A 21,105-nucleotide genomic window follows, 5' to 3' on the forward strand; every position below is an offset into this window, starting at 1 on the left:
GCAGATTGGTTTATGGGCCCTTTGAGATGGTGAAAGACAGGATGTTGTTACTTTTAGACAGAGCAATGCGAAGTGTTTCACACTATATGTTATGCTCAAGATCAATTTAAACTGTTTGCAGTTTATATTGATCTTGTTTAAGAAAAGTAATCTATGTTTTATATAGATATAAATGGTGATGCATCAGAAAAACTGCCACAAGCTTCATAGGTCTCATTCTTTCAAAGCTATTTTTTCTGAATTTGCCTGAATGTACATTTTTGAATGTGACTGCAGCTGTTGTATTTGACTGCAACAGATGTCTTCCTAAGATCTCAGTCAGGGTGACTCATAAGGCGTGTTTTCCTTGTCATCTGTTTTCCGTGTTAGAAATCTTTATTTGCACTTTCTAACATCCAGAAAGGTAAAATAAAGATCTGACACATTCTCTAAACATTCTCCAAACACTTTATAAAAATGTCACAGTGTTTATTTGAACTAATTTCTCAGTTTGTGCTTTTTGTTTCTCCTAAGAAGAAACATAGATTACAACACTGATTTTTTTTTTCCATCTCAAAAGCCACATCGAAGCAGCTGAGGAAGCACAGTCGGTGTCGTTTATGAGGTTTAACTCTTTTGGTTCACTGGGTTTTCTTTCTGATATGAGGTAACATCTTCTCTCTGGTTCTTTTTTTTTCCTTCCCCCTCCTCCCTCTTCTCTCCTCCCTGCATCTCTCGTTCTGAAGTTCAACAGGACTATAGGAATGACTACTGAGGAGCATTCTTGAACCATGCTCCTCTCCTCCACCTGTGCTCACCTCCTCCTGCGTCCTCTTTTAAAAAGAAAAGACTAGAAACTGAAGAAATGTGATAACTCCTGTTATTCCCTAAAGGCTGCCATATTTCCTGGGATGGATAAGTCCTGACACTTTTGAAACTGTAGTCCCTGCAGCAGCGATTATCACATTTTTCTTCTCTGGAGACCTTTTGTTTTGTTTTTTTTAGCTATTTCTAAGATTTTTGTTCTTTGGGGTTTTTTTTAAAGGCACATCAGTTTAAAAGGAAGGTGGTTTTCTCATTTCAGAAATCGTTACACCATCGTTTGGTGCAAGTTTTTAGACAAACACCAGATTTCCAGACTTCATGCACCCGTGAGCAAAATTTCTTGATAAGAACTGGTTCATTAAACTAGTTATTTTCCCGTGTCGAAGGAAAAATACGAGCAACTTGACTCATTTTTCCACAAAAAACAGCCACCGCTCATCGTCAACAGGGCCACCTGTCGACAGATAGTCGTGTATCCAAAGCTTTGCTCCCGCAGCCTTTGCTTCACCCTGCTTTAAACTCAGATCTCATAAAAGCTAATCTCATCTTTCAAAAGCCAGACAAATCAGCTAAATAGTGATGGATTGCTTTGATGCTGACTGGCTGCTTTCATTACTGAACATCCCAGCTATCAGTGCATCTCAGTTTCTGCAAGATGGACAGAAAATCTCAGTTTTTACGCCTGATATAACGTGATCATTTTCATTCCTGGAAAAATAATCACATCTGGGCGATACTGGGGCAGAGATTAGATTCTTCAGTTCCATTAAACTACTTCCTTATTAACACAATCTTTTGGACTCTGTCCCGGGTCCTGAATCTGCTTCTGCAGAGAAGTCATTTCACCATCAAAGAAGTAAGAATTGTTGACTGGTTGAAATGATTTTAACCTGCTGTGAAGCTGTATCTGAATCTGTGCATGCCTCACTTTCCCGCTGTGCTTCTTTTATACCGCACTCTTGTGTTGGCCTTAACCTTGCTCCCCGCACTCCTGTAGTACTGGCTTTGTGTTCGCTGTGCTGATGCAGAAACACTCCGACTGATCCTAAATATTCCCACCACCCCAGTTCAAGCTTTGCCTCATGGCGCCTACCAGCCCTACAGTCCTCCCTACAATCAGCCACACCACCCTGCTGCAGAGGCTTACGACAACCAGGGAGGGGGTGAGGAGGAGGAGGAGCAGGACCCCTATTATCGTGGTTATCCCCCTCAGTACTACCCTCAACAGCCTTCTCAGCTGGCTCACATCAACTACGGTTACCACTTAAGCCCCACCTACTCCGAAGACATGGAGCTGAGGTCACCGGGCGTCGCCAGGAGGTTTTCGCGGGATGTCGACGTAATGGAGGAGAGCGAGGACGGAGGACTTTAGAGGAAAGACGAATTAAAGTCCTCAAGATAAGGACACAACACAGATGTTCCGACAAAACGCAAAGAGCTGAGACATGCATATAAAACACCTGAAACTGTGGCGAGAACTTCCGTCCCTTCCCTCCCGTGTCCGCGCTGGGATCCCCCAGCCCCACCCCCATCAGGTGAAACATTGTAAATAGCTGTGTGGACTCTTGTACCATATCTCTGTAAAAGGGAGGTCCGAAAAGTGCCTGATCTATGTTTAGCAACGCCCATTTGATAATGTCAAAGTAAGATTTGTTCCTTCCCATCTCACAGCCGATTTAACTTTTGTGTGGAGTTGCATGGAAGTGGAACACACGCCTCTTGTTTTGGTTGTAACTAACTGGGTTGTTTTAGTTGAGCTGGTAACATTTGCGCAGGCTGCTTTTTTATAATGATGAATCATGTTTCCTCTGGTTGTCTTTGTTTTAGTACTAACTGTTGAAAAGTGGTGTTCTTAGTGAACATGAAACCCAGATCAATCAAACTCCTTTCCCCGAACACTTGGAAGCACACTTTTCAAAAGAAATGATCATTGCTTTTTAATTTGAACATTGGCACTCGTTACTGTTCTGGATTTTATTTTATTTCAGGGGGGCTTATGTGAATTTAAAGAACATTGTTATGTTCCTTATGTTCCTTTTTTTTTTTTCCTTATGCAAATTCGGGCCTGCTCACTGTGGAAGCTGTTTGCTCACTGGCTGAACTCTGACCTCTTTCTGGAATAAGACCTGAAGTCAGTTATTATTACAAAAAAAAGAGAAAAAGAAAATCCTCTCGCCTCTCTGTGAAATCAATAAGAACTGAAGTGTAAAATCTTCCCCTCTTGCACTGCAGTCAGAAAAACAAGCAGCAGACGTGTTGCTACGAGCTGGTCCCGGTCTAGATTTTAACTGTCGACCGTGAATAGCTTTAATAAGGAATGTGTCTCGCTACCGCACCCTTTGGTACAATATGGACTTATTTATTTTCTATTTTGTTTGCTTTTATAACCAATAAATCTGTAATGAGACTACAAGAATGGGTTTAGGTCATTTGTTTAACAGCGCAAAAGGGTCAAAAACCCAGACTTTACAACACTTTTGTAAAAACAACATTCGACAAGAAGAGGTTCGTTAAACTGTTTATTAGCCTTTTTACAATTCACTTAAAAGGGGAACAGATTTATCGATGGAAACTGAATAACCAAAAAAAGCAAGATCAAGTTAACATTTTGGGATTCTCATATAGTAACACATTAACTGGTTTCACTGTGCATCCACAAGCCTTTAAAGGCAGGATCAGCTCTAACAGATGCCACTTTTAATGGACCAGATCGGATCATTTCATGGTGTGTAATCAGAGGAAAAACCCACAGAATCTGATTTTTCTCACAGCTGAGCCACATGGTGAAATCTCAAGCTGTCCTTGGATAATTCAGGCCCACCGCGGTCGCGCTGGAGCCGACAGGAGCGACAGAGAGGTTCCCCTGGTAGGATAATGTTGATGTTCTTGGCATCTATGTTATGTTAAGTGCTGTCGAGCTTTGATGCCAGTTCTGCAGGCATAAACTGCGGGCTAAATTTACACAAATCAATAGCAGAGGATGGTGCTGCTTTCAGTGTTGTGTTGATATAAGACCTTTTTTCCCCTCCCTTTCTCGGTCTCATTGGGCAGCCTTCATTTCATCTTGTAGTCTTCAGGTCTGTGGAGAAAATACAACACAACGCATTAGTATGAAAGGGGGGGGAAGGACCGATTACAAGGAAAAACATGGATAGAATGGGACAGATGAGAAAGTGGGCAGATGTTATCTCTTTTTTTCCCCCCCGCCCCTTTTTCAAAATGACTTCAGAGACGGCGTTGTTGTTTTCGGTTTTTCCGCTTTAATTTCAAGCAGAGTTTGCAGCAGACAGATATTATCAGAGCGTGCTGTATTGGTTTTGATACAAAGTAGAAAAAATGTTGTTATCAAATGTAATAGCTCTGCTATCAACTACACCCGTATGCTGTCGGTCTTCTGTGTCTGAGCACTTGTTTGTGTGTTGACTGTGTGCGTGTGTGTTGTACAGGGGTGGACAGGGAGCTTACATTCAATAATAATCTCTCGCCTGGGCTCCAAGGTTTTTCTGAGAGAATATTAACAGTGTGTTTAATAAAGGGTAACGATTGAATCGCCCTGGATGACCTTAACCCCATCTCCCCTGACACACACGCACACACACGATCAGTAAAATGAGTGAGGCAGCGTGTGAGCGAATATTAACTAGACTGAGGCCCATCTCTTAAATAAACCAGGATTAGTTTGACCTTGATGGCCACACAGCGACCAGCCTCAGCACACAGACTGATTGGCTGAGGAGATTGAACCAGTAAACAATAAGAAGTGGCTCATTTATCACCTCGCACAGGCACACACTCTGACAGCAGTGGTGAACGCAGCACCGACATGCTGTACATATCTGTACAAGGCACACAGGCATATACACAGAGCGAAAACTAATGTCAGAGAACAAAAATAAAACTATTGGCCCCGTGTGGCACCACTGTCCCTTAAAAATTTCATGTATGCATTTTTCTATTTAACAATACATCCTGCGTCATCACTGCTCAATAGGACGAGGAGCAGAAGAGGGCCTGACCTTCGACCTGGGGGTGGAGCTATCCTTTTAGGAACCAAATCTGCATGAGACAGTGCCCGCAAATGCTGAGACTATTCTCATGTACCCCTAAATAACTATATTGTTTGAATACATCTACTTGGTGGTTTCATTTATTTACTAGCATTTTTGGTTTGCTGCCTCAGAAAAGTACAGTTAGACCACATAACGCTAAAGCAGTGCTTCTAAACTCTGATCACTCGAATGCTCATTTTAGGTTTTTCAGTGGTTCCCTGCTCCAACACACTCAATTCAAATCATCATCTTTAACCTGCATGCAATACCCTTACTAATATTTTCCTACTCAAGTAGGAAAAAAGCTGAATTGTATATCACAAAGGGGTGAAAACACTGATTCTAAAAACTGATAGTAGTTTAGTTCAAATGTGCTGGCTGTTTGCAAAACTTTAGGATCATACTAAATTGTTCAGTTGACTCTTGTGAAGCAGATTTGGTTTTGATTCTGAGAGTTTGAGATTTCTGTGTCGACACAGAGATCAATGGTATTTTGCTTGTGGCGTGTGCAGCACCGCAAACAAAAAACATCAGCGTTATTTCCAACAAAACAATGTCAGTTTTGCTCCAACAGATCACACCACATAAAAAGGAGGAAGAACAACATGACGAATTTTGCCATTTTGCTCAGTGTAATTGTTAACATGCACCGAATCCTGTTAACAAAATCCCATTAACATTTATTGAAGTGGGACATCACAGAGGCATCCAGCATCTGAAAACCACAAAGGAAACCTAGCTGCATAAATAGATTCATGTGTTTATGGGGTTTTACATAGAGAAAGTACGATTGCAGGAAAGCAGGGTTTGGATTCTCTGCCAATAACAACAACACATTTATTAAATCCTGATTTAGCTGCTGTCTAAAATGTTAACAACAACCTGGAGAAACAAAATCCAAGCTTTCGAATTAAGCACCTCAGAGTGGGTACAAGAAAGACCATCAGAGGTCCTGGGTGCTGAGCATGTCCGGTGGATGACGAGCAGTGACCCTGACCCAGAGAAGCAGCTGGGCCGCGGGTGAACGGATGGATTGATGGATGAACGGATGCAAAGGCTACTGCTGAGCAGGTGAAGCGAGAATGCTCTTCGTTAACCTGTCAGAACGATGTTTACTGCGGCTGAGGCCAGGGAGAACGGCACGATATTATCATGCCGGCAAACCGCGGGTCACAATGCCAGTCTAATCTCCAACCAGAAAATACTTGACTGAGAAAAGCTATGAATATGATTAGGCCGAGTAACAGATGCTCTCTCACACATCCTTCAGAGAAAACTTGTGTATCCAAGCACTCAGGAAGTGAGGGAATACAGCTGATTTTCCCAGTGTGCATCTGAGAGAACCGTCCTGCTCTGTTTTTGAGGTTTGGCTCCTCGTTACGATGTACAGTGTCCTACTTTTTTACAGCTTTTCGATTGAGCTCACAATGAAGCCAACTTGCATCAACTTAAAAAAGAAAAAAAAAAGTCAACTTGGGGACAACTACTCCTATTTTCATGTAGTAGTGCACACAGGAACCAGCTCCTTAGTGGTTCAGTACTTCAGTTCTTTGTGCATCGCGTCACATAATGACAGCTCTTAGTTGGCTGACAATCATTCGCACCGCAGCTACATGTGTTTGTAGTTACGATGAAAAATGTTGCACTTTATTTTTTCCTGCTTGAGGAGAAACTGTCATGTCACAATGGCCACAAAAAAAGGAGCTGTCATACATTTGAATTAGATCTATTTGTGTGCGTGTTGCTTAGTAAGACCATGAAAACATTACAGGACTGCGTCAAAGCAGAAGAAGGCAAGCCTGGGTCGAACGTCCCCGTCTTATAAATATCTGAAGATTGTGCCGGCACACACACAAGTTCACAAGCTGTCTGTTTCTCATTTTAAATGCTTAATTTAAAGCTTTGCACTGCTATTTTTTCTTCTTTAAGATGAAACACAGAGCAGGCTGGCATAGGCATAGAGAGAGGGACCGTGAGATGGTACACAGTTCAACATCACCCCCTTCTGGACCATCCTCATCAACACAAGACACCAAACTGATTGAGTGTGACGCGTCACCGTAAATGTTTCAATTTCTTCCGTGCAAATGCACCAAAATGGGAGACGGTGATAATTTCATTGGCCAAAAATTTTCGGCGACAACATTTTTTCGCCCCTAACGAAAATGTGACGAAATGTGATGATTGTACTGATACTTTAATCACAAATAAAAACGAGATGAAAATATTTTGGAGAGACGACATCCAATAGGAACTAATTAAAGTTGTGTAATAAAGGCGGGACGAGTTTGGAAGTGATCCAATCAGAAGTGATCTTGTGCGGTAAGGTTAGACGGGCACATTTGATCTGTGGTAAAACCAGCGCCCATCCTCCCCATTTCTCATGAAAACAAGAGAAAATTTCAATACTTAGCAGAAAGATCAGAGTAGAAAAGACACTTTGAGAAACTCTCACCGGTAAAAACACGACAAACACTTTCTTTTAATCATCTGACTTAACTTTAGATTTAGTCTGCTGTAATCTTTTGTTATTTAGTTGACTAAAAGTAGACTAAAAGCATTTAAATACCTAAATTATGAATAAAACTATTTAGAATTTGCTGTCAGAATCAACACTGATGGGAGTTTGGGCTTCTTTTTGGATATTAATTGAGAGTTACAGAATGTTTTGGTGTGCTTCTACATACGGTGTCCACAGCCTGGGGAAGGCATCTATTTCCTCCTGAGTGTACTCGCTGAGCTTCCTCGGTATTTCTCTGGGCTGAGGCAGCTCCTCTGTCAGGTTGGCTTGAATGTCATATGGCAGCTCCTGGAAAGAGGTGGATGAAGGAGACGTTAAAGGCATTTGATCCAGGACACAAAAATTCAAAGAGAAAAGGGAGGAAATGGGAGAGGGGAAAGAATTTAAAGGAAGTGATACAAATAAGGAGACAAAAAAAAGAAAAGAAAAAAGAATGAGTAGAATATCTGATTACAAATGGTGCCTTATTCAAAGGCCTGGAGGAGGTTTTTAAGCTGGGAATAACACAGAGGAAAAGAAAAATAAATAATCAAAAGACACCAAATGTTCAAAAGAAACACTGCCTAAACTGTTTTGAAATGCCTCAGGCTTAGAAACACCATCTCTAAGTACCTGCAACTTGCGATTCTGCTGTTAGGACCAAAGTCAGGTAATCAGTCGTTCCTCTGTGTATGGACACATTCATTCACAGTATTACAAATCAAAATACCTACGGTTATATGTGCTTCAAACTGATGATGACGCTCCCACCATGATAGTAATTACAATCCGCTGATATTACGATGGACCCCGTGTGTCAATTAACAGCCCATCAAGCACTTTTTATGTTAAATTCATTTCAGAGGCTGTGATGTGTGACGCTGGCTCCAGCCAGTGTAATTTGAAACCAATCAATATGCTCTCAAGTGCCAAAAACGCATGCGAGACATAATTCACTGCAGCGATGATACGACGCATCTGCTCCGCTTTAAATCAACGACTGAGACGGGACAGTTTGTCAACTCTGATAACCGATTGGACGCATTATTTAAATTCAGCCTCAGCGGCATTTAATGACTTTTGGCAGCCAATAAGATGTCATTTTCCACAGTGGGTAGAAAACAATACTTCACTGACATCAACAGTCACTCGTTTATTTACACGTCCCTATTTACATAACCCCAACATTAGCATTCATTGGAGGTGTGTTTACTGGCCGCCCTGTAAAGTTTAATATTTACTCATTTTATACTGTTTAAGTGTACACCACCTCCTAAGGGTCTCTTTAACAAGTGGCCAGTTACATGTGCTTTCAGGTACACACTGTGGGTTAATCTGACAGCATTTAAGTACTCTAGTTACTTTTACGTAACAGTTGCAACAGTAAAGTTACCACATCAGACCCAAATAAATGTACATATCACTTTTAACATGGCACAAGAATTTACACTAATGTAGTCGCGGCCCCCTCTCTGAGCCTGGTTCTGCCAGAGGTTTCTTCTTGCTAGAAAGGAGTTTTTCCTTCCCACTGTCACCAAGTGCATGCTTGTAGGAGGTTGTTGGGATATTCTCTCTCTTATTGTATTGTCTCTCTTACAATATAAAGCACCTTGAGGTGGTCAAATTGAATAATAAAATAAAATAATAAAATGAAAGCAAAAAGCTCTTCCATTAGTGGAGGCAGTTTAGCACCAAGGGACACACAAAAAACTGCAGTTTCAAAAGCATAAACGCTTCCCCAGAGTTGATGCTTATTAAAGTGAAACTAAAATAAGTCTGAATGGCTTTAACACAGTGATGAAGTCGGCGATGTTACAAATCTCATGTCTAAAAAGAGCGTGTGTTCATGAGTCCTCACCCTTTTTTGTGATTTGTTCTTCTTGGGGCATCAGCAGGAAGTGAAACAATGGCCTTAAGCACTAAAGAGCTAAATAGTACTTCTCGTTTTGCAGTGAATTGATAGAAGAAAATAAATTGTAGAAAACTAAACAGGAAAAAGTAGAAGAGAAATAACAATTTCACATCAACCAGTGACACACCCCGGGGCCTGATCAACCCTGGCAGGGCCTCCATTTATGAGGGTGTCTACTGGTAAGGGCCAAAACACCCAATGAATCCAAGGCCCACTACTGATGATGTGTCACAATATTTTAATATTATAATCTGGATTTGGTCTTTAATCCCTAAACCTAACCGAGAACTTTAAAGATTCATGAGCTGAACTGCAGAGTCACTAGACAACTCCGTTTCCACAATATTCTTGGTGACGCATTGTAAATATAGAGCTGCTGATAATCCATCCATCCTCTTCCGCTTATCCTAGCTTGTCATAGGGCATGAGAGACGGGGTACACCAAGAACAGGTTGCTAGTCTGTCATACGGCTAACAAATAGAGACAGACAACCACTCACATCCACATCTATGGGCAATTTAGAATCACCAGTTGGCCTAACCCCACTAACTGCACGTCTTTGGAATGTGGGAGGAAGCCGGAGGACCCGGAGAGAACATGTAAACACCACACAGAAAGACCCTGGCTAGATGGTGGAGCCGAACTTAGGACCTTCTTGCTGTGAGCCAACAGTGCTAACCACTGCACCACCTTGCCAACCTAGAACTGCTGATAAGTAAAGCTTCAAGTTAGAAAAAAAAAAGGGAGAGAGACTAGCGCTTCTGAGAAGAGGACAACAACGACCAGATTTAAGTAAAAAACCTTAACCTTGCACCCATGCACTCATTCTCTTAATGTACCCTGACTGTCTTTTATTAGCGAGATGATCTGAAACAGGGCTTACATCTTCAGGAAAGATGTGCAATCGCTGCATCATGGTGCGCCGGTGCAGGTTCCGAGGCAGCATGCCGTAAACTGCTAACCTTACGATCTGGAGAGAAGAAGGACAATGAAAATATTGACATACAAATAAAAATATTTTCAAAAGTCTGTGTTTATAGCAACAAATGTTCTGTTTTTCTTATATTTTCTTCTAAAATGTAACCATGTTCCTCAACGCGAGGCAGGTTACACAACTTGGATGAAGTTACTGGATTGAGAGAGATTGGACAGATACACTGGAGAGAGATGTTGGACAGAGCCAGTGCTGACAAATCATTTATCTGTCCAAATCTATTTCTTCCTCTTCGCACGCCAACCCTTCAAATGTCACATCAACTAAATCACCTTCAGGATGCACGTCTGTGGTCGCTGACTGGCCTGAAACCAGCAGCTTAGTGCATGTCTCTTCTGGTTTAGTGCACTTCGGACTGGAGGCCAGTGCAGGTCATGCACCTACATCGAGTCATTCCCGCATGTCAGGAGCAATTTTACGGTGTACTTTTAGCCTACACTAGCTGCATATGGGAAAAAAGTCGACAAACCCACAACTTCTGCAAAAAAAAAAACAACAAAAAAAAAAAAACAGACTTACTGACTGCACCACTGCAGAGGCATGCTTATCCTTCACACAGCATCAGGCAAGGCCTTAACATGCAAAATTCATTTTTATATATTTAAACTTAAAAAACTAACCTAGGAAAAAAATGTTTGATAGATTTCTGGGGAAAAAAAAAAAAAAAATCATGATAGGTATTCTCCAATACATCAGTGAAGTTTATTCAAATATTTAATGAAACAGAAAATGCTGTAAATATGGGACTAACTATAGTGAGGCAAGTACTTGATTTACGGTTATGTGCACTTCTTTTCACCCACTGATGTCTCAGTCAATTTTTGTAACGTTTGAATGAGGACCTGTGGAGATTTTCTTTCCCTTATATTCATATTTATTCATTTATATCTTCACCCCGTCTGTGTGCCTCAAGTTCATTCATCATTTTCTCATCGTTTCTTTTCAAAAACAGCTCACAAACATTTTTTTCAAGGGTTAAAAAACTTCCTAAAACAGCTGGATGCTGTTATTTTCTAATCAACTCTAACCAGAAGTACTGAGGTGTTCAGGGACTGTTTAGAGGTGCAGAATAATACACATCTGGTTTTCTAGTAAGTGTCCCTGATGAATAAGGGAGCAGCTGAATGTATCTTTTATTTTCAGTGTGTAAATGGTAAACGGGCTGATTCTTGTATATCGCTTTTCTATTTTATTTGAGCACTCGTAGCTCTTTCTCCTACGAGCCCTCACACATAGCACACACACACTTTTTATACTTTAGAGCTTTTATCTGTCACACACAGACTCTGCAGCAGATGCATTGGGGGTAACTTGGGGTTCAGTATCTTGCAGACTGGAGGAGCCGGAGTCTGAACCACCAACCAACTACAGTACCCATGTTGATTATAATGACGTGACACCAGAGTACACGTTTGTGTCAGGACTGATTCAATAAAAAGACGCGATGACCGTTACTAGAGTTATCCTTCAGCTTCTGTGCTGTTGTTTTTCCTGTTTCTTGACTCACTGCTAAGTAACACAGGAGTTTGCACCATTTGTTAAATACAGTATGCAGGTCACGGGAAGTTTGGCTGTAATAATCACGTATGCATGTAAAATATTATGTAAAAAAGCTGCCACACTGGGCTCTAGTCTTCCTTCTACACAGGAGAAGAGTTCATTACCTTGAAATCATAAATATGCATCACAACCAAAATCCCAAGAATTATCCTTAAACTGACATTCTTGGTCTGAGTTTCAGAAAATATCACAACACCTCCATCAACCAGCACAAATCCACTGCTGCTTAATCCCACTCCTCAGCACTTTATATTAATATGCATGAGCAGCACATACGAGGAAAGGGATGAGTGTCAAACCAGGAAGCACCTCCGCTGCAGAGCATGTGGCACACTTATCTCTGTGTGGTTTAATTAATCATACCTACAACATAATCAAATTCTTGGTGTGAGGTAAGGTTTAAAATTCACTCTAAACAATACAAAAAGGAGAACAGAAGCCAGCAGCACTTACAGCTTTTGGGTCCTTATGATGGAGCTGAGCAGCTGTGACTTGTTTGAATCCACCAGGGTACCTTTAAAAGAAAATGAATAATTTACGACAAATCTCTGCCAGTCCAATTTTCATTTCATGAACTGAAATTGGTATTTATTGCTCTGATGATGCTTTTTTAGTTACCGGTTCGGATTATTTTTTCAAATTAGCCCAACATCATGCAGTCCATTTTACAGAAATACACATGCTGAAGGCAGCATTTACTGCTGTATTTATAAGTTCATGTGGAATCCAGCAAGCTCACTAAAAATCCAAAGGTAACTTTTTAATTATAACGTTTTGTGAAGCAGTGGCTGCTGCTCTCATTAGGAGGCATGTGTGTATGCAGACTTGAAGTCAGAAGAGGAGGGACTCTGACGTGAAACAATGAAATACACTTTATTCTGAATCTGAGGATTTCATGGCTTCTTTTCATACAACTGCCAGAAAAATGTTGTAGGAAGAAACTCGAAAATTCTGATTTAACTTTTCAGACTGAGCTTACACAGCAAAGAAGTCAAATCAGACATGAATGAGTATTTCTGATGTTCAGTGACCCAAAAAAACTCATTTACATCACTGATGGCAGCAGACTAAACATAGCCTTATGTAGGCCTCACTTTGTCCTGCTTTGAACTGGAAACATGAAATTAAAAGAGGCCATGACAGATGGCACTATACACTTACCCCGTGTGTGATGAGTAGACTTTCTGTTCCCATTTGTTCCCAGAGAAAGCTATGTGTTTGCTGTTTATTACCACCACATGGTCACCACAGTCACCTGTGAAGATGTTCAAAAGGTTTGTTTTCAGGCTCAATGCAAGATTAAAAAAGCCACATTATTCTGTTTTTAAAGAGAGGAAGACTAGCACACATAGCTGCTCTACCAATGACACCACTACTAAGAGCAGCCGCTACCTTGTGAGACTAAGGCTTAGCTTTACTAAAACATATTGTTATTCCAAAGAGTATAACTGAGTAGGAAGGGAAAAACCTTTTTAAAGCTTGTCCTCTGCTCCCACCATGTGGCAGTTCTATATAAAAGTACAGGTTTCCGTCATAATGTCTTGATGCATGCTCAATCACCCAGGTAAGGAAATCCCAAAAACTGATTCAGTTTAAAAGGATGTAGCGTTTTTAGTGGGAGAAATGTTTCATCACTCATTAAAGTGACTTCTTCAGTCTCAGCTGACTGCAGGTTTCCTTAATCTTACAAACAGTACATTTGCGTAATGACTGAGACTAGCCCCACTGAAGAACAATGGGTGGGATGAAGGCCAGGAAGGAATAAAGTTCTCCTTTTTACTTCAAGTGCTGCTTCAGCTTTTACCTCTGCAGTGCTGTACCACAACATGCTCAAACTAAGGGTTTGTTGTGGTTTCAAAAACAATACTTCATATATACACAATGCAACAGTTAAAGTGAGTTACAGTGTTAAAGTGAGAATTTGTTCATGACTGTCTGGTGAGTGTGAGATGGAGTTCCTACTCACTCAGAGCATGGTAGATAGGTTTGTGTTTCCCCTGTAATCTAATAGAACACATAGTTGCAATCTTCCCAGGCGGCTGCATCCTGGCATCAATCAGGAACCAGGAACGGGCAAAGGTCGCCCATTGCTGAACGAAGTAAAGGAGAAAAACTTAAATTACATATGCTAACAAACTGAGCCATCACAGCATAAGGAACTAAAGAAGGCCTGTTAATTTTCACTTAGCTTTGACATTTTCCAAGCTCCAAAATTTTAACGATGCACAGCTCAAAAGAAACCACCTGCCAAACTGTCCCTTCAAACTAGAGTTGCCAAAATGTTTACTCTTCCTTGTAGAAAATTTTAATAACCTAACCTTTCAGCAAAACAAGACTACTGGACGTCTTCTGGTCTCTCTTCACAGGATATAATAAACTAATAAAAGGTTATCTTATCTTATATAAAATTTCTAGCCCGCCGTCACACCAAAAAGTGATCATCATCTCCTTCACCTGCTCCCACAGCGGATCCTCTGCCTCCATCCCACCCTATCCCTAGCATTCTGTTCTGTCACACCAACCCTCTGCATGTCCTCCTCCACTACATACATGAATCTTCTCTGTGGTCTTCTTTCCTCCTGGCAACTTCAGCTTCAACATCCTTTGTCCAAGATAGCAACTATCACGCCTCTGCATACATCCAAACCATGTCAGCCATGTATCTGAATTTTTCTCCTAAACACTTAACCTGAGCTGTCCCTCATTTCTAATCTTATCTATCCTGGTCACTCCAAACAAAAATTTCAGCATCAAAAAACAAAACTCAAAACCATACATCATAACAAAGTCTCGCTACCATCTTGTAAACCTCAGGGTAAAAAGTCACTGCAACTGTTTGTATATATTTTTTAATGTCTACATTATAATCGACCCAATCCTTTCTCCCAGTTAAAATATATTTATAGAACTGTTATGTTACATTTATGGCAATTTCTGCTGCCCTTTTGGCCAGAAAAGACATTTGTAACATTTGTCACTGAACAGCTTCTACCTGGTTACAGAAATACTCTTTCTGGTTAAAAATGACAAGACATCTTTCATGAGAGATAAAATATAGATCAATTAATCATTTAGAACAGTTGAAATGCATTTGGCACATGATCGTTTGGCCATGATCATGATCATTTTTTAAACACCAGCTCATGTGTTTAAATTATTTAAAGTATTTCTTACTTCTTACTACAGAGCCAAGTAAGAAGTAAGATAGAAATGGTGGCGAGGATTAAATCTCATGTTAAGCCAAAACTTAAGAGTCTGTAGAAGAACTGTTTCAAACAGCCAGCATCAAAATAGCAGTATAGCAACTCTATAGGCTAAAACCATATGAGAAACGATGTTATGTCAAAGACTAGACGTTTTAAATGGCACATTTCACTAACTGAAGGTTAGAGTTATAGTAAATGGACCATAAGACCTTCGATTTTTTTTTAGAAAGCCTCTAACTACTGGAGGCAGTGCATTCGTTCACAGCTAACTGTTAAAATTTCTCTCATATGACAGTGTCAGTGACGTTTAGCGACGCTAGCTAACATTGACCGCAACCATTAAATAACAAAAAATACAAACACAAGGTGGAACTAATGCAGCGCACAGCGTCTCAGATTACCTGTGCAGATCTGGAGAAACTGGACATTTTAAATTAAACTACTAGCACATCCTCTAAATACTTGACCCCAACGTGAGCTTCGGTCCGCTACGAAATTATGTTCGGTTGAAATAAGATTTTTTTAAGGGTTCCTAAGTTCCAAATTAATCTGTATTTATCGTAAGCTCATGTAGTGTCGGGCGCTATTGTATATTCACGATTATACATATTTTAACTGACAGTATAGCTTAATATTTAGATTTAAACTAGCTGTCAATGATAATTCTGTAGTATTTAGTTTCTACCCGGTGGTATTTTTACGTGACATCTTAACGTGATTACCTCACTTCCTTCCCGCGACAGAGAGAGCGGGGAAATTTGACGGCCCTTCTTTGGCAGAGTGATCAAATTACTTTGACTTGTTTGTTATTAGAAAAGGAGTAATTGCTTTGGTTTGTTTCCCCCTGTGAAATTTTTGGTTATTGTTGATCTAACCTGCCGTCTGACTGACAATGAGGACTTTAGAGGAGGTGCGGGCCACTCTGCAGATCGCCAAGCTCAAAGAGGAGGACTTACAGAAAACTATCCACTGTCTGTCCTTTGGGCCAAACGTTTCATCTGCGGACTACTGCCTGATGGAGCTCGACGACACACTCTGCAAACACATCGAGGCTGGTCAAAGGTAAAGCTGATAGTAGCGAAAATTCGTGTGACGAGACTGACAGCAAAGAAAAGGTTCCTCTACTAGTTTGGGGAAGTCAACAACCTTTCAAAATTATTGTAGATTTAGGTTTTAATGATTGATTAGTGAAAGGGAACCATAATTTTCTTTTTCCGTTATAAATCAGAGCTGAACTGCAGGGTGAACGTGCATGTAGCTATATGTAAATATAAACTAACTGACCACTTTTTAGGTATACCTGTTCAACTGCACATATAATGCAAATATCTATTCAGCCAATCACATAGCAGTAGCTCAGTGCATTTAGGGATGTAGACATGGTCAAGATAACCTCCTGAAGTTCAAATTGAGTTTTAGAATGGGGAAGAAGGGTGGTTTAAGTGACTTTGAACGTTGGTTGTTGGTGCCAGGCAGGTTGGTCTGAGTATTCCAGAAACTGCTGATCTACTGGGATTTACATAGAGTGGCCTGAAGATAGATAATATCCAATGAGTTGCTGTTTTTCTGGGAGAAAATCTCTTGTTAATGTCAGGGGTCAGAGGAGAATGGCCACTTAAAGCTAGCAGGAAGGCAACAGTAACTCAAATATCCACTTGTTACAGCCACGGTCTGAAAAAGAGCATCTCTGAATGCACAACAGGTCAAACACTGAAGCAGATGGAGTACAGCAGCAGAACACCACACCAGGTGTCACCCCTGTCAGCTAAGAACAGGAAACTGAGGCTACACTTTGCACAGACTGGTCAAAATTGGACAACAGATTTGAAAAACATTGCCTGGTCTGAATAGTCTAAATTTCTGCTGTCACATTCAGATGGTAGGGTCAGTATTTGTCATGAAAACAGTTCAGGCTTGTGGTGGTTTTGTAAGACAGGGAGAGATATTTTCTTGACACACTTTGGGCCCGTTAGTGCTAAAAAAATGATGCCATCATGCCAACATGGACTAAAATCTCAGAGGAATGTTTCCAACAGCTTGTTTAATCTATTCCATTAAGATTAAAGGCAAAAGGGTCAGCTAGGCAAACTTAAAAGTTAAGTTTACCTGGTGATAACTAATAACTAACTTATTTTCCTCTTTGCCAGCCTAGTGATTCGGGGCGATAAAGACGAACATGCAGTGGTTTGTAGCGACGACAAGACCTACAGTCTAAAAATAGCTGACACATCCAACATGCTGCTGTTTCTTCCTGGATGCAGAACACCAGACCAGCTGACCGACACCGAGGACAGCTCTCATGTTGTTCACGCTCAGGTATGTAGCACGTACACAGGTGTCTTTCTTTGACTGACGAGCACAAACTTGCAGTCGGTGCATAATAATCTATTCCTGTTGCAGATATGGGGGTTTTGTAACAGCTACTGGGAACTGAGGAAACAGCGACCAAGACTGAAGAAGCTGAAGAGACTTTTAATGGAAAATCCTTACGAAGGACCTGCGTTAGGAGGGCAGCAGGAGAATACAGAGAACAGGGTGAATACACCCCCTTAGATCTTTTCATGTTGATGGTCATGTTGCTGTAGCTGTTAGTAACCAGTTTGGCCTATTCCCAGTACACAATGCAGGATCTGCTGGAGAGAATTCAGGCCAGTGAAGAGGAGATAAGGACACACTTAGAGACCATCCACGCCTGTCAGATAGATGGTAAACAGTGACGTCATTTTTATTTAACATCATGACAAAACAGATAGCTACCAGCTCTTCATCAAGAGCATCCTTTTTCCTTTCAGGCTACTGGCGCGTTCTGGACTTTGACTATGAGATGAAGCTGCTTGGTCATGTGACTCAGCTGGTGGATTCTGAGTCTTGGGCCTTCAACAGGGTTCCCCTTCAAACCAGTTTAGATGAGCTAGCCCCACTAGAGCCCAGGTCTGTGATCCTTATCTTCACCTCCAGAGATCAACAAATAGTAACATAAAGATGCAGATGGAGTAAAGTTGCAGTGATTGTTTTTAACATACCCAAATGACACAGTTTAAGAGGCTATAGTGACTTTCTGAGCTTGTACTTTATGGCTACATAGTGATGTTTCCTTTTCTGTTCACAGAGAGATGATCGAGCACTGTTTGAACTGCTATGGGAAACGCTATACTGAAAACGGTGAAAATTTGACCTTCGCACCACAAAACTAGAAGGATTGCACACATTTCTCAGCTGCTTGGTAATGAAATGTGTTTTGTGTCCTTTATCTATACAGATGAAGTGTTTTATGCACTAAATGAGGACAAAGTATGTTGGGGTTTAGCACTGATGCTGCTGCACAATGCTGTCAAGTTCAACCTGAAGGAGTTTCAGGAGGTCTGGCAGCAGAGCGTCCCAGAGGGCATGAGTACAAGACTGGACCAGCTAAAGGTGAACCTGTACACCTTTTATCCTTTATAATGTATTCAAAGAAAGACTCTGAGTGAGAAAAATGTGGAGTGGAATGTTGGGAGTTAGAATATAAGCTGTGTATTTGGGCATTTTCATTTTTTTTTTTTTAATTAAGAAAATCCTCACCGGCTTGGCATTCACTTACCTGAACTCATCCATATGATTCCCCAGACATATCTTTAGTTTTTATTGAGTTTTTCTCTGTTTCTCTCTTAAGCCAGTGTGTATCCTGTTGTGTTCGAGAAGCTACTTTCCAGAGTTTAGCTTAGTTTCCTGACCGGTGTTGTCTGTATTGTATATCTTCCAGGGCATTGCCCTGTTGGACCGCACCTCCCGCCCAGAGACCATCTGCCTGCTGCGTGTGGAAGACCTCCCAGAGGACACGGTGGAACGCTTTAACCACCTTTTTACACTTCGAGAGAAATGGACAGAGGAGGATATAACACCATACATACAGTTAGTGTTATCCATACAAATTATTAAGGGCTTTAATTAAAGAAACACAAAGAGCTTGGGAGTAACCTGAGTCCCATTTTTTGCTTATTACAATGTGTAACGCTCCATTTCCTCATCCAGAGACCTGTGTGGAGAGAAACAGACCACCGGAGCCCTCCTGACCAAATACGCTCGGTCTTCAATGCAAAATGGGATCAAGGTTTTCAACTCCAGAAGGCCCGTGGCTACGTGAACACATCTACTGTAATGCTGTTTTTACTATTTGAAGATGTATCCATGTGAATCTGGTCATTTCACCCTGTCACTTTTTTGATGCTCTGTGAAAATCTATTTAAATTTACTAAAAATTCCTTTTAGCACGTTTTCAGCTGCTTCTTTTTATTTCATGTGTAAAATCATTGAATAATAAAGTTATCAGAAAAACAAGTTTTTGTTTTCTGTTGACAAACTTAGACCTTTTTTTATTGTTGGCAGGATAATGCAATGTTGGAATTGTCCACAAGGTGGTGCCATATGCTGAGTAATATACAGCTGTCAAAGGTTTATGTCCACTCATCTTGGGGATGAATGTCATTGTAATTTGGGGTTTTAATGATTTCTTTGACGTGTTTTGTTTTCCAAGGTGGACTGATTGTACAGCAAACATCATTAATGACTTTCAAAAACAAGAATTGTTTGCACAAGTTTGAATTTATTTTGGGTTGTCTTTAATCCACACAGGGTCAGACGTATACATATAGAATAAAATATATATACATATAGAATAAAATATATATATATACATACCCCCACTAATATTTCATTATAAATCCCTTGGCAACCAGTCACTTTTGAGAATTCATCAATACACTTCTGGCTTCTTCATCTTTGACCCACGTTCTTGGCAGAATTGGTAGAGTTCATATAAATCAGTTGGTTTCCTAGCACAGACTCGGCTTCTAAGCATAGTCCACAAATTTTCAGTAGGGTTGAGGCTTTGGGAAGGTCATTCCAAAAGCTTAATGTTAGCCTCTTTATCCTTTCCACAACCAATTTTGTTTTGTGTTTGGGATCATTATCCTGTTGGAACACCCAACTATATCCAAGTTTTAACCATTTAGCTGTCGATCTGAGGTGAAGTTGAAGAATAGTCCTCCTCCATTACTCCATACAGTGTGAAATGTACCGGTAGCACTGGTAGGAAAACAGCCCAGAGTATGATGCTACCACCACCATGCTTGACAGGTGGTAATGTGCTCTTAGTTTTGAAAGCCTCACCTTTACTCCTCCAAAGGTGCCACTTGTTGTGGCCACACGGCTCTTTGTATTGACCACAAAATCTTTCTCAAGAACACTTTTGGCTTGTCGATGTGAGCAGCTGCAACTTCCAGTCATTTAAGGGCGACAGTTTAGGTCTTCTTTGAGATCTTGGTGACACATCTTACATACAGTTCTTTGAAATGCTGATCTTGAAATCTGTAGTTGTTTAGAAATGGCTCCAAGAGACTTTCTCAACTTGTGAAAATCTATAATTCTTCTTCGAGATTCCCTGAGTTCCTTGGACTTTCCCAGTATTGGCCAATCCAGTGAGTGCTGTTGATCAAATCCCTTTTATGGTAGCCAAGGCAAACCACAAGTTGTGGTCAAGCACGAGCACTAATGAGAGGTTAATAGGCTTTGGCCATGTCAAGTCAAAGGTTGTTGTAGGGTGCTGGTTTAGCTCACTGGATTAATCAGGGAACCCATATGCTGCTACGGCTAGTACAGAGGGTTGGGATGAAATCTGGCCATTTACAGCATGTCTTTCTCACAGCTTTCCAGTAGTCTTTATCCTGTCATAAAGGCTAAAAAGCAAAAAACACGTCATAGCACCACTTATTAAAAGATTTAAGTCAGTGTAGAAATAAATGTGAGCCTGTATGTGCACTTTTGACCCTGTGTGGGTTAGAGAAAATCCAAAATAGTTTCAAACAGTTTTTTTTAAGTCATTAAAGATGTATGCACTGCAATCATTCCACCATAGAAAAAGCACAGTTAAAAGAAATGATGAAAAGCCTCAAATTACCATGACATTCATGCCCATGATAAGTGGATGTAAACGTCTGACCACAACTGTACATAAACCGAGCATGCTTTATTAAGTCTGGTTCTCCAAAGTAAACAGATTACATTTGAAATTGATTGTTTTGATTCACTAGCCTGCCTGATG

At 40.7% G+C, this 21,105-nt stretch overlaps 3 protein-coding genes across 6 annotated transcripts in view; 2 read left to right on the plus strand and 1 right to left on the minus strand.

The window, feature by feature from the left end:
- LOC100699146 (collagen alpha-1(XIV) chain) overlaps positions 1–3,685 on the plus strand; it is a 152,154-nt gene extending 148,469 nt beyond the window's left edge. For 3 of the 4 annotated variants that reach the window (XM_025911718.1, XM_019364636.2, XM_025911719.1), the window contains exon 48: positions 726–3,685. In XM_025911718.1, the coding sequence (XP_025767503.1) occupies positions 726–754 (29 nt within the window). In that variant the 3' untranslated portion in view covers positions 755–3,685. The remainder of the gene's footprint in view (positions 1–725) is intronic. The other variant, XR_003222272.1, reaches the window with a different exon arrangement.
- On the minus strand, positions 3,515–15,577 carry mrpl13 (mitochondrial ribosomal protein L13). Its single transcript, XM_003452083.5, has 7 exons — positions 15,428–15,577; positions 13,787–13,910; positions 12,982–13,075; positions 12,274–12,334; positions 10,150–10,236; positions 7,541–7,662; positions 3,515–3,883 (listed from the first exon to the last, which is right to left on the minus strand). The coding sequence occupies exons 1-7, from the start codon at positions 15,452–15,454 to the stop codon at positions 3,859–3,861; spliced, it is 540 nt and encodes a 179-aa protein (XP_003452131.1). The 5' UTR covers positions 15,455–15,577; the 3' UTR covers positions 3,515–3,858.
- Positions 15,578–15,736: 159 nt separating this feature from the next.
- On the plus strand, positions 15,737–19,343 carry dscc1 (DNA replication and sister chromatid cohesion 1). Its single transcript, XM_003452082.5, has 9 exons — positions 15,737–16,088; positions 17,174–17,342; positions 17,427–17,561; positions 17,642–17,732; positions 17,819–17,957; positions 18,136–18,188; positions 18,286–18,440; positions 18,769–18,917; positions 19,038–19,343. Exons 1-9 carry the CDS (start codon positions 15,919–15,921, stop codon positions 19,147–19,149), a joined length of 1,173 nt encoding a protein of 390 aa, XP_003452130.1. The 5' UTR covers positions 15,737–15,918; the 3' UTR covers positions 19,150–19,343.
- The last annotated feature ends 1,762 nt before the right edge of the window (positions 19,344–21,105 follow it).

Source organism: Oreochromis niloticus, linkage group LG11 (genome assembly GCF_001858045.2).
Source record: "Oreochromis niloticus isolate F11D_XX linkage group LG11, O_niloticus_UMD_NMBU, whole genome shotgun sequence".
In the NCBI taxonomy this organism is placed as follows: Eukaryota; Metazoa; Chordata; class Actinopteri; order Cichliformes; family Cichlidae; genus Oreochromis; species Oreochromis niloticus.